Here is a 15,736-nt window from a genome sequence, read left to right on the forward strand (position 1 = left end):
CCCTGCTCTTAGACATGGATGACATGTTCTTGAACTTTCCATGCAAGAAAGGGCAGGAGTAGCAAAAGAACGTCCAACTGGTAGGACGTGTGTTGTGCCCACACATTCCCAATGGTCCTTTGCCAAAGTTTCTGTTTGAGGGAAAATCTTCCTGACTTTCATGGGCCAGATTAAGGGGGGAGAGCCCCCATCGCTGCTGAGGGCTGTTGATGATCTGATGCCCGAGAGGCTCCGCCTTTGGTGAATATGGAGCCCAATGTTGGACATAGAAAAAATCCCACATAATCCTTGTCTTTGAGGTTTTTGTTCTAGGTCAGTGACATAAGAGGGACACATCCTAGGGGGAGGTAACCCAAAACGACCATTCAACACCTCAGTGGGACCTCCAGTGCCACAGTCGCAATGCCATTCATAATCATATACCGCTAGTGTTAGTGGTTTACGGGTACATCTAGGTATTAAACAGAGACATCAGATTATGAAAATACCCTTGAGACTCCACATTTCACTTAAATCTTTCCTAGATGTAAGCTGCCTCATTCGCACCAGGTGTCAGTGCTAGTAATACACCGAACCTTGCATCCTCAGATTTATTGTAGTACTGCGGACAATCTGCGAGCGTGGTGGGTGGTCTGCAGTATTAGGATGGAAAATGGAGCATTGTAGTGTGGTGTCCATGCAAAATACAGTTAACACTACAAAACATATGTGCTTCACAAACAGTTTGCAAGTGATTTCCTACCCCATAAAGGCTTTTGTTTGTCTTTTAATAGCACTAAGAAACTCTGTCGATCTTTCTTACAGAGAGAATGGGCGACTTAATATCCCAGCTAAAAACACCAGCTGCACTTCTGGCTGCTCAAGGAAAGCCTGGCCCACCTGGAAAAGATGGACTGCCTGGACCCCCAGGTGACCGAGGACCTAATGGTAAGGCTGATAAAGTGACCATGTGTTACAAAGTACTAATTGCAATCTCAGACTGAAAATGTGAATAACTGAAAAACTAAATAAGGCTGCTGCATATATGTGGCTTCCCAATCAATAACACATTAAATAAAGATGTTGTGATCTTGTTTTGAAATGAATTAACCCATACAAGACGTGTGGCCTGATACTTATAACACCCAATACAGTTCTACTAATTCACTCTCAGGGAGGGTGCATTTACAAATATAATATCCTATTTTTATAAATACCGCTAGTGGATCTTTTACATGTATAGGGTGCCATGGTGAGATAGCGGTATGTGGTGGATACTCCACTGAAGTGTGACGTATTGATGGTGTACCATATTCATACAGCATAGACTGGTGGTATGAGAGCCATCAATGTCTAGTTTTTATTTGAAATACACAGGTGAAAAATAAGGTCTGTACTGTTCACTTGATTTAATTAATTTAAATATCAAGCATTGGTGGCCGCAAGTCTTGATGTGTTACTCTTGTAAACGATGCTGTTGCGAAGGTCATGCTGCATCATGAGCTCTTGCATTCATCGTCATAGATGGTTAACAATTCACGCTTGCCTCAGTACTGCCATGTGACTCGGAGGTTACTTTGCCCCGAACCAAATCCCTGCTACGTAGGAGTATTATTCTAAAAACACAGAACAATGAAGGAGTGCCATGAAACATCAGGGGCCACATTACACAAAGTGCCTCGGGGCGCAACAGGCTTTTGTGTCCGCTTTGCGCTCCTCAAGGTGCACTTTGGCAGTACATAAGGGGCCCCAGATGGTTGTGCGTCCCCTTCTGTAATGCTGATAGCGCTTGTGTACATATAGCGCCAGCGCTGTCATCAGGGAACGTTCCCTCATTTGCAAGGGGGCGTGCCCCATGGAAATGAGGAAATCCCAGAGTAGCTTCAAAGCAGCTACTCCATTTTTCACATGAAGGTTCTGCCCCCAGGGCACCGTGAGTTCGCAGCTCCCCTGAGGGCAGCTCATTCATCATCATACGGCGCATGTTCCTTCATTGCACTGGGTGCACCTTTTAAACGGTGCGTCCAGCGCAATGAAGCAAAGTGTGCTGCATGTATAATGCACCTCCAGAATGCTCGACATGGGTTGTCTCATCAGTATTTGTATGATCAATGACATCTAGAGTTTGAGTAGTGGTTGTCCAGAGGACACAAATCAATAAAAAAGACACTAAGGTAGATTAAACATGTATGTCTCACTAAAGCGTAAAAAAAAGGCACAGTTGAAGTACTTTAACTACACTTAAAAGCTGACGATGAGGTGCATATTTTGAGGCACAATGAAAAGCTTGAAGATTTAAACATGGTGACTAATTGATCCCTAATAATCCAGTACAAGGTAGGGCTCTAGGGTCTTTCCGCAAATGTAAACATGTATAGGTATTGTGCTGCCGTTTGAAAGGCATTCAATGTGCAGAGTTTTGGAACAGTTTCATACATTCCATTAGCTATCCAAAGTTGTGGTTCTCCAAGCACTCATATGTAAACCTCATCAACCTTAAAGCAGTTAAAGCCATTCTAGATAGTCTGCCCTTCAGCAATGAAACTTTAGCCAAAAGACAAAATGAACCCCTATAACATAGTGGAAGCAACTGTTATATGGATTTTACTCACCATGCAGCTGTAATAACAAACAACTGATGTGGCTAAGACTCTCCTGAATCTTATTTTCACAAAAGGTTTTATGCACACATGTTGATGCCATAATAAGTCCCTGTCTACACTTGTCTGTGACTATTAAAGAATGGTAGACCACAGCTATAAATCGTGGGTTCATGTCATAACACAATGCATGAACCTGCAAAGTTGGGGCGCCACATTCAAAACCCACCAATGCTTCCCACTAATATTGAAATGAAAGGTACAGATATCTTAAACCTTTTTTAGGTCACAAATACTCCTAATCTGAGTTAACAACTGCAAATACAATTTTTCCAAAGATACCAAACCCATTTTAGTAGTCAGTAGGGATTTACGAACTCCTAAAATGTATTTCAAAATGTATTACAAAATTCTTTTATTGAATGGGTGTGTTGTAGGTGTCCTTTCCAAACAGCAATTCCTGTCTGTATGTATCAATGTTTTATGACTGAAATAGCAGTGGAAATTGATTGAAAAGTTGCCAACCAACAAGTTAGGGTGGTAACTCATTTGCAAAAGGGAATTATTATGGGTGTCGGCAGTAGTCTGGGCACCACTGCCAATTCTCATAGTAACTTTACCAAAAAAAAATTCTATAAATATCCCTTAAAGAAAAGAGGGTTCTTTGAAAAAAAAGTATTTCTTTTTTAAAGGCAGTTACAGATATGGTGATCTGTTGACCCTTGCAGGCCACCATCTCTGTGATAGCCACCAATCGGCGTGACTAGCAATTTATAAACTACCTCATAAATTTTAATGAGGTGGTTCAGATTGCGACCTACTCTAATTCAGAATTTTTGGAAGTGACCTATTAAAGCATTGGTCAGTTTGGAAAATTCTACACTGGGCATAAAAATACTGGTTGCCAATTGCAACCAGTTTTTACAACGATTGTATTAGCACACCCGGCCCTTAGTTTGCAGATGCACCCTGGTACTAGGCCCATCAACATTGATTAAGCCAATGTGCATGAATGACATTTTCATTTTACCCAACCAGATCATAATTGCTTCACAAAGAAATGTTGAAGAAGGCTATACCTGTTATTGCCTGTGTGGGGCATAAGCAGCCAGCAGATGTATCCCTTAACTCTAGGTCACTCCCACTAACACCCCTTCCCATTGAAGAACAAGCACAGCACTCCAGGCCCACTTCATGGACCCTTCCATTGTCTAAGATTAGCTAAGGAATGAACACTGTGTTATTGCAGTTTCAGATTTCTCTGTCCGTAAAGGTAGTTCTTGATTATTATCTTTTGTTAGTTTGGACTGCTCTGGGATCAGAGTAAGTCAGACTGGAGAAGAAGACGAATGGGATCTAGCGCTTTAAGAAGAATAAAGATTGTTAATCCTGCTAGGAGAAAATGGATGGAGCCCGGAAGGCGAAATGAGCAAGAAACAAGTAAAACTTCAAGTTGCATGAGTGCAATTCCCAGGGATCTGTGTAGAACTGCTGATGTGCTTTGTACTTGAAGACTACCAGTCCTACTATGTTATTCAATGCTGCTCTTAAATTGCTCACTGCGCATGTGCGTAGGTGGCTTACTCCCAACGCTGTGCGGCAAGAGAAGACTTCTTATGATTTGCTTTGTATTATGTTTATCTGTAAAACTTCAAATGAAGGTTATTTCTTGCGCTTGTTTCCTTACTTGTGGACACATTTTCACTTGAATTTGCAAATATTATACAAATGACTTTTTCAATTCCTCATTATCAAAAGAGCAGATCAATATAACGTTGCCAAACCAGGTTATCTATGAGGTGACCTGATTTTTAAGCAACATAATGACTTCAGGCAGAGCGCTATCTAACTGGGGCTGAAGGCATGCTTCATCCCTGAAGACACATGCAGGATTAATGTTCAACTTGCAGTGTGAAAGCAGTGTATGTGGTGAAGCGCTACTGCTAAGAGGAAGCAAAGGAGCCTGAAAATCAGTAATAATGGGGAAACATTCCTCTTTACCAACCCTAATTTAAGTTAATAAAAAGTCCCCCAAATCACTGGCTAATTTCGTGGCCGTGTTTTCCTAATACTTTTTCCTCTAAATGTTTTACTTAGGCATTAAACTAGTGAAATAATAGGAATTCGCTGTTTAAGAAAAATGTGTACAGCTGTCAGTGACTGCTTTATTATGACCCCATTGTTTTGATGCACACTGCCCCTAAATGCTCATTGGAAAGCCTATTTACCTGCCTGAAGTCGTCTGAAAAAGCTGTGTTTTCTTAAGAGCCACTTATGAAATTAATTTCCACACACACAGGAACACATACACTCATTTATACACCAGTTTTCCTACTCAATATTATGCTAACCACAAGCATAATATCACATTTTGCTGAACCACTGCAGATCTAATTGACAATAATGCATCTAAAATATGCTACAAAGCCTCTGTTTTTCAGTAATACACAAGGATTCCAAGTAAGAACCAGGTAAAATCCTAAAAAGCCTTGCCATTGCTTTGTTAGATGTTTTATATTACCTCCACGTCCCTCTCGCTTCTCTCCATTATGCAATGAGGCCCCAGCGCCTTGTATACACACCCCCTACCAAAATAAAAAGGCACCGCCCCTCCACAATACCTGTACTTTTGTGTCTGTAGACTCTGGGGGGTGAGTGCGGAGCGCTGGCTCCTGCGGAGTTTTGTTTTCCTGGTTTTCTTTTTCTTTCTGCATTCGAGCCGTTGGTGCGGGTCCCACCACGTTTGTGCCCCGGTCCCAGGCCGGAGTCTGCTGGCACTTCAGGTGAGTGGGGGGGTGCCTTGCTGCCTGTGGGGCTGTGGCTTTTTTTGATAGTTTTGGCGCCCGTTTGGTGGGGCCTCCTGTGGGCCATGGTTTGGTGCTCCTCCCTCGTGGTGTATTTTTGCCTGGCCAGAGGTCTGTGATGCTGGTCCATTTGTTTGTGCACTCCCTTCCAGGCCTGCTTCGGGCTTGTTTGGCTCCCGCCCATTTTTTTCGCCTTGGCCTGCGGTCGGCGTTGCTTGCCCCGGCCCCTGTTGCGAGACCTGCTTTTTCACCGCCGGAGGTTTGCGGTGCCTCTCTCCGGTCGGTGTGCGTGTCGGCCGGTTGCAGTGCTGTGCTCCTGACGGTGGGCTGCTTCTGCATTTCTGTGTTCCTCAGGTGTGTGCTGCTCTCGCTCTGTGCTGTTTCATGCTGTATTGGGATGTGCAGTTTTTGTGTTTGGTGGATGGGGGTGTGGGTGTCGGCGTGCTGTGCTGAGGCGTCTGATCCTCCTCCCTGTCTCCTTCCGGTGCGTCCATACCAGAGGTCTGCTGTGCTGTCTTCCGGTTGGGTGTGGGGCTTGTCTTGGTTCCCGGGACGTCTGTGGCTCTTCGGCTTCCACGGCTGGCATTTATGCTGCTGTTCAGGGGTGCCTCCTGTGTTTGTTTTTTTACTTGCTTTGCTGCCTCTCCGCATTGCTGTGCATGCGGGATGGACGTGGCATGCCTCAGTGGGCCTGATCGAGTTGCTGTGTACCTCTCGGTTCCTGTTTGCGGTGCTGAAGGTTTTGGTGGTGTGTTTTGAGCTTCCCGGCTGCTGTGCTACTCTGGTGGTTGCTCCTGCTGGTATGGTTGTCTGGCCTGCATGAGGTGTGGTCTGCTGGTCTTTCGGCGGCCTGTGTGCACATCTGGGGGTCTTGGCCTGCTGGGATGGCACTTTTTCTTCCTGTTTGGGCCCCAATGGGGCCTTCTGAGGTGGCTCCGGGGGTCTGGCACCTGTCTCTTGCTTGGGCTTGGCATTCGGGCAAGGGGTCCCGGTACTGCCTCAGTGGTTGGTGCGGGCCTGCTCCTGCGCAGGTTGGTAGGCCTCTGGTCTTTGTCTATGGCCTCTGGCTGTGGGTGCCTGGGCCTGCGGCTAGTCCTCACTGGCTCTCTTTTGTTCTTGGGTGGTGTTCATTTGCTGCTTTAGGCCTTGTGTCTTGCCGGGTCGTCTTTGTGGCTTTCCCTGTTCACCTGGCCTTTACTTTTGGGTTTCGGCTCTTTCCTTCCTTGTGGAGGCTTGTCCTCTGGTGGTGGCTGTCAGGGCTTCCCTTCGTCCTGATGGTCCTGTCTACTCTTCTCTGGCATTGCTCTGTTCCACATGCAGGTTTGGCCTCCTTGACCTGCGGCTGTCCCTGGGCTTGTCGCTGCGCTTCAGAGCGGTGCTCTGGCTGTCGCGGTGGCTTTTTGGGCCCCTTGGTACAGGTGCTGCTCCCTTTTTGGCCCTTCTGTTTTGGGTGCTGGGCCTCTTGGCCTCTGTGGTGGGGGTCTGTTGATGGTGGGTTTGGTGCTCCTTTCCCTGTGCCCCTCCGTCCGTCTGGGTTGGACGTCCTTTTTTGTTTTCAGCATTGCATTCCTCTGTCTGTTGTTGTTGGGTTGTTTCCTTACAGGTGGACTGTACTTTTCCCTTTGTTTATGGGTTTTCCTGTGTTCTGCCTCTGTGTCTGCGTTGCGGTGCTTGCAGGCCTGGCGCTGTTTATGCTGGAGGCTTCCCCCCGGCTGCTGGACGTCCCTTTTGGATGCTGGTTGGGCCTTCGGGCCGGCCTTCCCCCTGCATTTCTGTGCTTCATCTGTTTTCAGCTTCCTATGGGCTGTGGCGGTGGGTGCCTTCGGGGTGAGGTGTGCTCCTGCCAGGGTCCCTGTTTTCAGCTTCAGTGTCTGTTTGGGCTGTTGCTTGTGGCTCTGGGGGTTTCTCTGTGTGTGGTTTCTTCCCCTTGAGTATGGCAGTGGTCTTTTCTGTTCAGCTTCCCCTGTATGCTGTTTGGGGTGCCATGGTTGCTTCTTCCTGCCTGGTTGTTCCATCTGGATTCTGCCTGTTGCCTGTTTCTTGTGCTGGGACTCTTTGCCTGCTGTTCCGATGGTTTGTCTTGCCTGCCTTGTTGTGCCGGTGGGGCTGTTGTCCCCTCCTGTTGTTTTCCAGGGTGTTGCGTCTGCAGTTCTGGTTGGGGGAGTCTGTGTCCTGCGGCCTTTCAGCCCTGGTGGTTCCTGCCCGCGTCTATTCTCAAGCGTTCTGCTTTTTCAGCCCTGGTTCATTCCTGGTTGTGTGACTGTTTGGGCTTACCGGGTGCTGTGGGCTTCGCTACCTCCTCTTCCTATGGCCCTGCCGACATGAGTTGCCTGTTCTCATCTGCTCCCGGGGGTTAGGCAGGATCGGGCCTGGTTCTTGCCTGGCTGGGTGCCCGCCTGGGTGTGCCTGGTGCTGTTGGCTCTCCTGGCCTGTGTTTTGTGGCTTTCTGTGGTCCGGTTTTGGCTTTGCCCTCTTTGGTTCTGTGGTTGGGTGGTATTCTCTGGCTCCTGCTTCTCACGTTTCTGGGTGGTTGGGGGTTAGCGCTGTGGCCCTGTGCTTTCTGCTTAGTTCCTTTTTGGCTCCGTTTGTGGCCTCTGCTTCTTTCGCTCCCTGAGGTGCCGGTGGTGGCCTCCTCTGCTGTCCTGGACTGCTGGGTTCTTTTGGCTGCTGGTGAGCTGTTGTGGCTGCCCCTTGATCCTGCCTGGGTCCCTTGGATTTTCCGTTGTGCTGTTCCCCTTTCATCTTCCTTCTGTTGGCCGTTGCGGCCTGGATGGGGTTGGCATCTGGTTTCAGCCGTGAGGCAGGACCCTTGGCCTATGCTCCTGGATTGGGTTGTCCAGTGTGGGCCTGTCCTGCGGCTGGTTTGTTGATGTGGTTCTTCCCGGTGGGGTGTTTGCCTTTTGACCCTGGGGTGCTCTTGCCTGCTTTCTTTTCTTGGGTTACTGCGCATCCCCGTTTGTCCGGGTCTTCTGTGTTTTTTTGGGGTTCGCTGTTCTCTCTGGGCCCTCCCTGTTCCTGCCATTTGGGCCCTGGGCTGTTTGCTGTGGGGTCTGGGCATGGGTTGCCCTGGTGACTGTTCGGGGTCCTCCTTCCACTGCTCCCCACTTCGGTTTGGGGATGTTGGGGGGGTGGGCATTTTGGGGTTGGTTCCCCTGCAGTTTCCTTGGCCTGCAGGCCTCCTGCTGGTTTTCCTCTGTTGGCCTTGTTCCGAGGTCCTGGTTCGGCGGGTTGGGGGTCCGGTTTCTCTGGGGCCTCCTGCCTGTCCCCTTCCTTGGGTTCCTCTGTTGTTGGAGCTGGTGGTGGTCTGGATTCTCCGGTTCTGTGGCCTTGTGGTAGCGTTTTCTCCTGGTGCCTTCTCGGGCGTTTCCGGGGCTGGTGTCCTGCGGTTGGGGCTTGGTGGCTGTCGCTGCCTTGGTCTCTCAGCTTTTGTCGCCTCTTTTGTGCAAGTGCCTTTTGGGGATCTGCCTGGTGTCCTTGTGCTCTGCTTTGTCTGTTGGTTGGGAGCTTGGTGTGCTCGTGCGTACGTGGTTCCCTTTTCTGTTTCTCTTCTTCTGGTGCCCCGGGCTGGCCTTTCTGGGCTTGGGTGTCCGGTTGCTGGGGTCTGTTGGTCGGTCTGGTCTCCTGTTTCTTTGGGGGGTGGTCCTTCCCTCGGTGGACGTGTCCCTCTTGGGGCTTTCCCTTCTGTTTTGCGGGCTCTCTGGTGTTCTCCTTTTGTCGGTGGGGTTGCGCCTTCTGGCTCTGCTGTTTTTTGTCCTGTTGTGTCAGCTTGCTGGCTTGGGGAGTCCTCAGCTCCTTGTTTTATGGGTCTTCTTTCTTGCCCGAGTTTGGGGGCAGTGATTGCCTCTGGGTTTTGGTCAGCTGTGTTGCATCTGGCTTGTCTTTCCTGTTTGTTTGCCCTTCTTTGGTGTGTTTTGTTCCGAGGTTCTAGGCTTGTGCTTTGACAGTTGGTCTGGTTTTTCTTGGCTTGGTATGTCTCATTGAGTAATGGAGAGAAGCGAGAGGGATGTGGTGGTAATGTTTCTGTTATTTACTGGTAATCACATTACTCCCAGTCCTACTCTCGCTTTTCTCCATTACGGCCCGCCGTCCTTCTCGGTGGCTTGGTTCGTACAGGTATTGTGGAGGGGCGGTGCCTTTTTATTTTGGTAGGGGGTGTGCCTACAAGCCGCAGGGGCCTCATTGCGTAATGGAGAGAAGCAAGAGTAGGACTGGGAGTAATGTGATTACCGGTAAGTAATAGAAAACTTACAGATAAGCATACAAAACCTATGCAATGTATTATTGCAATTATAGATTCTTTGGCCCTAACTAGTTGTACTTTTTATAAAGGGAAATTACATTTTAAATATGTTTATGACCAAATGTACTTTTTTTTATACCTGCCAAGAATTTAAAAAGGGAGTCCTGACTGGCATACATTGCTTTACGAGGGCAGAGATCTTTGCCACTGGTGTTGAGATGGTAACAATCAGTACTCCCACTCAGAGGATGGGAAGTAGGCGTAACAAGGCATGCTTTGCCTTGAATGTTTAGAAGGTTTCACATATATGTGGGTGATTCTCAAACTCCTCACTTCCTACCCTGGAAATGGTCAGAGATTTACTCGAGTACAGGGCTAGAGCAGCAAACCTTCCAGGATGGGAAGAAGGACGGATCACCCCCCGACATGTTAGGGGTGTAGAGGAAGAGATTTATGCATTAGCTAAAAGGTTTCATCTGTAGTAAAAAATATACATTTACAACGAAGGCGCCATTCATCCACTGCGGAGTTCTCCGCCATGGAGAATTCTGCATAGAAGAAATGGAGCCTTCACAAAAAGGTTAGATGGCATTCCCAGTATGCCTTGAAACTTGTGCATGGTGTACCATTCCAGGTGTACCTCGGGGAATGTTTGTGAATTCAAAAAATATGGAAAAGTACCTCCTGGTAGAGGCTTGTAATGTTCTTTTTTTAAATGAGAAGGACCTTATCTGCTCATGTGCAGAAGGAATACAGAAAACAACACTTGCCTGCTGGTTGCACAGTGTTATTAATATCTTTATCTTTATTTTGGTTCTTAAAGTGAACCATAAAAGCATAATTACATCATAAAATACAGAAGAATTAGACTACTATTATTTTTCGAAAGTTGAATAGGTAGAGAAATAATGTAATTGTAACTTACACTGAATTACTTATTTCTGTATAATGTAGCTCCTTTAATAGTTTTAGACTTCACGCGCAGCCTGCCACATGGTGCAGGGAAATGTAGGGTCAAGTGCATAAACCAACTGCCCCTGCACAAGGGGGACCCGCAATGTACCCCCAAAGGCCATCCCCGCCAGTCTTTCAATGGTGAGTGAACCACCATGGAAAGGCTGGCAGGGTGCCAGCATCGTAATCCGACCGGGCATGCATTTTATGCTTAAGGCCTACGTAGCAACGGTGGGCTCAAGGAGCCCGTCAAATATGTGGCGGTTGGTGTTTCTGACCGCCATGGTACAGCGTGCCATCATAATATGGCGGGCGGAAAATAGCCTCACTATGGCAGTGAACGCGCCACCGAAAGCCTGTCAGTGGCAGGTTCACCGTCATCGTAATGACCCCCATAATCTTGAATGAGATGTATTTTCAATAAACCATTCCATGTTATTGTTCAACAACATTTTGAGAAGAGTAGAAACCAAAGAGTTATACCTAGCAAATACCAATAACATAATTCATGAGATAATGTGCTTTCACAAATAAATTGTTTGATTTGGTACTTTTAAATACAAACTAGATTCTGGGTAAGGTGATCTATGGTAGCAATATTTTAAAGACCCCCTCAAAACATTTGGAAAAATGCCCTGAAATAATTTAAAAAAAACTTCAATTGTAATTTATAACAGATTTAAGATTAAGATTTGTAGAATACATGGTTCACTACCTAAAACCCAGTTTAAAAATAAAGGGCACTCCATTGCTGTCAAAAACGTGCGTACAGATAATGTGTTTAATACATGTTTTTCAGATAAGAATCACTTCAGTGGCTGGCAGTGCTTGTTATTATTTTGAGTCCTGAGTTTTGTTAAGTTTACATAGATAATCTCTCACTTAATGTTTATACTGGTTAATACTAATATAGAAAAAATCTTATAAAAGTATATGTTGACTAAATTTTTCAATCTCGAGATGGAAACTCAAATGCGAATAGTGTTAGCAATCAGAAGTGGTAAGATTCATTGCAGCAAAACACTTGTTACAATCTTAGTACATTAAAAGCAATGTCATATCGCTTCTCGGCCTTTTGGCTAAGATCAAGTGTAGTATCTGTTCTTATCAGTTTAAAAGCAATGTCATATGACATACCTTTGATGTTTAACCTTGATGAGACTCAGGATGTTTTTAGACATTTTTAATTTCTTCACGTTTACACTCATATTATTGAGTGAACATATTACAAGAGGTGATTTTGCAATCAAATCTTCATCCATACGCTTGGGGATCATGGGATTTCTCCTTGCATGGCCTTCTTCAGGCCAGAAAGAAATTGCATGCATTTGTAATCGTGATGCACGATGGATTACTAAACACTGAGCACAGAGACCACAGGTTACTGCATTGTTGCTAGGCCATGGGGTCACTGGGAATTAGATCTTGTGAAGAGAGCCACATAGGAGAAAAAGCTCTTTTTCGGCTCATCAAACAAATTATTTTGAGTCTCTAGCAAATACTGAAATTAGCCAGTTGTGAGATGAAGATTGAAACAGCTGAGGTGTTCTACTGGTCCTGCATCCAGGTCTTTTTTGCACATCTTATTTTGAATAATGACTTTGGGTTCATTGTATTAGACACTTATTATACAAATATTTAACAGTGTTAATGTTGAGTGGGCGAACGGCTACGAATAGACAAAAGCGTTGAACTGAAAATAATTATGAGATCTAACAGAGTATTTCTTATCCAAACCGTATACATTCTATGCTTCCTCTAACCCCACCTTGATGTTTAATCCAGTAGCCAAGGTTTTAAAAAGGATTAGTGTAGCAGAACATGAGGTGTGATGTGCTGTGGTACAGGTATGCCAGTCATGTCATGACGTCACTTTGCCATACACTCTTCAAGCTCCAAAGAGATGATATTTAGTTATACAATAAACACTAAAACATACCTGTAGAATCACTTAGATTTTCAAAGCTAATTTCCATTTTAACCATTGCGTATTGTCACAGGCAGGAACATAATTGTTGCTTTTTTAATAACCAAAAGAAATGTAATATCCTACAGAATCTGGGACTGTGGAAAAAAGGGTGCTCAGAACATAAACATTTAGACGTGATGGAGTCAACTCCGATACAAAATGTATATTTGTATGTTTCATAGCTCACTTAAATATATAGACATTTTAAAATGATCAGATTCAGACTTAAGTATATTGCGACATTATAAAAGGAAACAACCGCAAGAAATATGATGGTGAAAGAAAAAAAAACCTAGTTTAATTTCCACTTAAATCGATTAATCAAGCCTTGCTCTCGAATCATATATTGCTAGGCCAAGATGGGACATTTCATTTATTTTCATATCGAGTCTATGCATGCAACCTGAAGAATCATGTGTTTTAAACTTTATGAAAATGACTGGCATATCAAAATAGTGAAATTAACTTTATTCTGTAAATCCAATCTTGTAGCGTGTTAATCCAATGTAAACTGAATTCGCCTTCGATATGTAACGTGAATGGCTGATTTTATTTAAAACCTCACTGTGAAAACAGGCCAATATCAAGATAAGAGTTACTGTGAATGTCTTCCTGTACATCAGGCCCTGCACTGTTGAGCCATACAGATGAGCCTTTTACCTTAGTTCACTGTATTTATTGAATTGGCAACTAGGTTGGTACATTGGCATTTAAGGTTGGGGAGTAAAAAGGAGGGAGAGTGAATAAAAGAAAAGCACACTCTCCACAGTTGCATCTTGTGCCCATTAACATATGTTGATTATGGCGTCCAGTACATCCCTATCTCGTTCATAGTCTGTTGCTACCTTGTGGTGCTAACATTCGCCAAGATGCAATTAACCACAATTGTATTTACAACAATGTTATTGCTGCAAACAGTATATTCCAATGCAAGTACACAAAACTCCGACCTGTGCAATGTTACAGGGTGCTAAACAGCCTATCAGTGTAATTTTATTCCAAATATTTTTGTAATGATTATTGCTAGTATGAAGCAGAAAACAGATCGGTGAAAAAAGTGAATAACGATGTTCGCTTGTTCGAAAAGTACTGACAACTCAAAATAATATGCAGTAAAATAGCACACAATTCTAAACTGCAGTATGGATCTAAATAATACATAAGTGCAGAAGAGCACCATCCAAGTACTTAATTTTATCAAGCACCAGCATCTCAAGCCAGGTGACATACATTGGAGGGAAGGTATGTGTGCTTTTCTCATATACCCATTGCATTTAAAAAAAATTATTACATATAATGAGCACATCTACATATCATCAGAAATGTATAAAAGATGTACATGTCAAGGCATAGTTTGTAAAGCATGCTTTGTGTAAAGCCAGAAATTTGTCTGCAAATGTGGTCTGTGATGTACCATGGATTATAGTGCAGACGTAAATACTCATATAAAAACACTGTGGTTAGTTGACTCTTCGGTAGTTATGCTAATCTCAATACAACAAGTGAGAGGAGGGTCTAAGGGAAAAATAATTTAAAGACCTACCCAAGTCCAAATCCCCTATTCCAAACTGAAGCAACTACATAAAAAGGACTGGGGGTCTACAAAGAAACACAGTAAGTGATATATATGCTGATGGAAGGTCTTCTTTTACCCCTGGCAATCCGAGCTGAGCATGATTGCCATCAAATTATATCATGTGATAGAGCTAAATTTTCAAGCCCTGTAGGTCATTATTATCACGTGGTAATCTGCCACATCCATGAGGGTGACCTTTAGATCATCAAGGTCCCTTCCGTGGCGAGCTCATATGCTCTTCGTGGATGCCATTCCCCACCGAGGCAAACAATTAATGCCACAATGTGTGCAAAAAAACATAGAAAAAACTATGAAAGAAACTATGTAATGCAGTGCAGTGAAATATAAAAAGGTTATGTGAAAAGATGTTTTGGCAATATCTCTTTCCTCAAACCTAGTAAAACCAAAAGGAGTTAACTCAAGTTCCCGCTATTGATTCATAGTAGAGTACTATAACTCCATATATATGGTCAACATGTTTCAGCCTAAACGGAAGTGATCCAGGCTTTCTTCAGGACCAAATCGCAGCTACTGCATATTAACCAAGCAACTTATAAACACTATGAAAAGAAGAACCATACAACCTCGCTTGGTGCGAAGCCTTCATATGCAGGATGCAATCATCACCTACAAGAAGATAAATCAATTATCATACTTTGTGCTAATAAATAAACTAGAGACCAGCAGGCATAATATTATGTCCCGGATGGCTCTAATGTATCCGCTTACCCTGAGTGGTCAAGGCCCAAACCTCACCTCCCTGGAACCCTCCTCGGGTGTAGATGAGGCCCCGCTCTGAAATGAAACAGGGGAAAATAAAAGGAGATGGGCTCTTCAGCCAGCACCAGACTTAAACAACCAAGGGAAACCCTATCTGAAGTATAGGATCCAGCCAGATTATGTATCAATCATACTTCCCTCCCTTACACTCTTTAAAACAAAAAGACCTGCCAGATGTAAAAGACCTGTTTGGATCATAGAAACTGCTATTGTAAGAAGAAAGCACAGTCGCAGGCTCTACTAGCTGTGTGCTTCCTGTATGTCTCTAAATCTTCATGGCTGACCTGTTAGTATTTAGTGGCTTAATGTTCTCAAAGGCACACTTAAAAATAACAATCAGCATTGTGTTAGTTAAACCTACGTCTGAATAATTCCCTTGTGCCGGACAGGAAAGAGGAAAACGTCTTCATTCTAACATAGGGAATTAACAATTGGAAGCCCGGCGTCAGTGAGCAAATCTATGTTCTCACTTCGCTTAGGCTCCGACACCGCTACATAAAGGAACCCTCACTAAAGGATTCGTTTCCGTTGCGCTACCTACTTATGTTACACTCATTCAGGCATGCACTGACCTGTCCGTCGGTACCTCTGGACTCCCGCCGAGTTCAGGGAAGGAGGCACCAGAGTCGTGAACATCTTTGGTATAAATACCCTTTGTTGTGATGGGTCTACATCCGGTTTAGAAAAGCGCGCGCTCCTGCTAGCGGTGGAGTAGCAGCGCCGAACTACATAATGACGTCACACGCGTCTCTTCTGTAGTTTAAAGAGGCGCGCGCTCAGTATCCCACATCGTGGCGCCGCTAGACTACAGAATGACGTCACGCGTAGTCGTCC

At 44.8% G+C, this 15,736-nt stretch overlaps 1 protein-coding gene and 1 pseudogene across 2 annotated transcripts in view; both read left to right on the top strand.

Moving 5' to 3' along the window:
* COL19A1 (collagen type XIX alpha 1 chain) overlaps positions 1–15,736 on the top strand; it is a 2,198,704-nt gene that overhangs the window by 2,105,421 nt on the left and 77,547 nt on the right. For both annotated transcript variants that reach the window (XM_085610910.1, XM_085610909.1), the window contains exon 51: positions 805–927. In XM_085610910.1, the coding sequence (XP_085467036.1) occupies positions 805–927 (123 nt within the window). The remainder of the gene's footprint in view (positions 1–804; positions 928–15,736) is intronic.
* Positions 11,637–11,806, top strand: LOC146817331 (U2 spliceosomal RNA; annotated as a pseudogene).

Source organism: Triturus cristatus, chromosome 6 (genome assembly GCF_964204655.1).
Source record: "Triturus cristatus chromosome 6, aTriCri1.1, whole genome shotgun sequence".
NCBI lineage: Eukaryota > Metazoa > Chordata > Amphibia > Caudata > Salamandridae > Triturus > Triturus cristatus.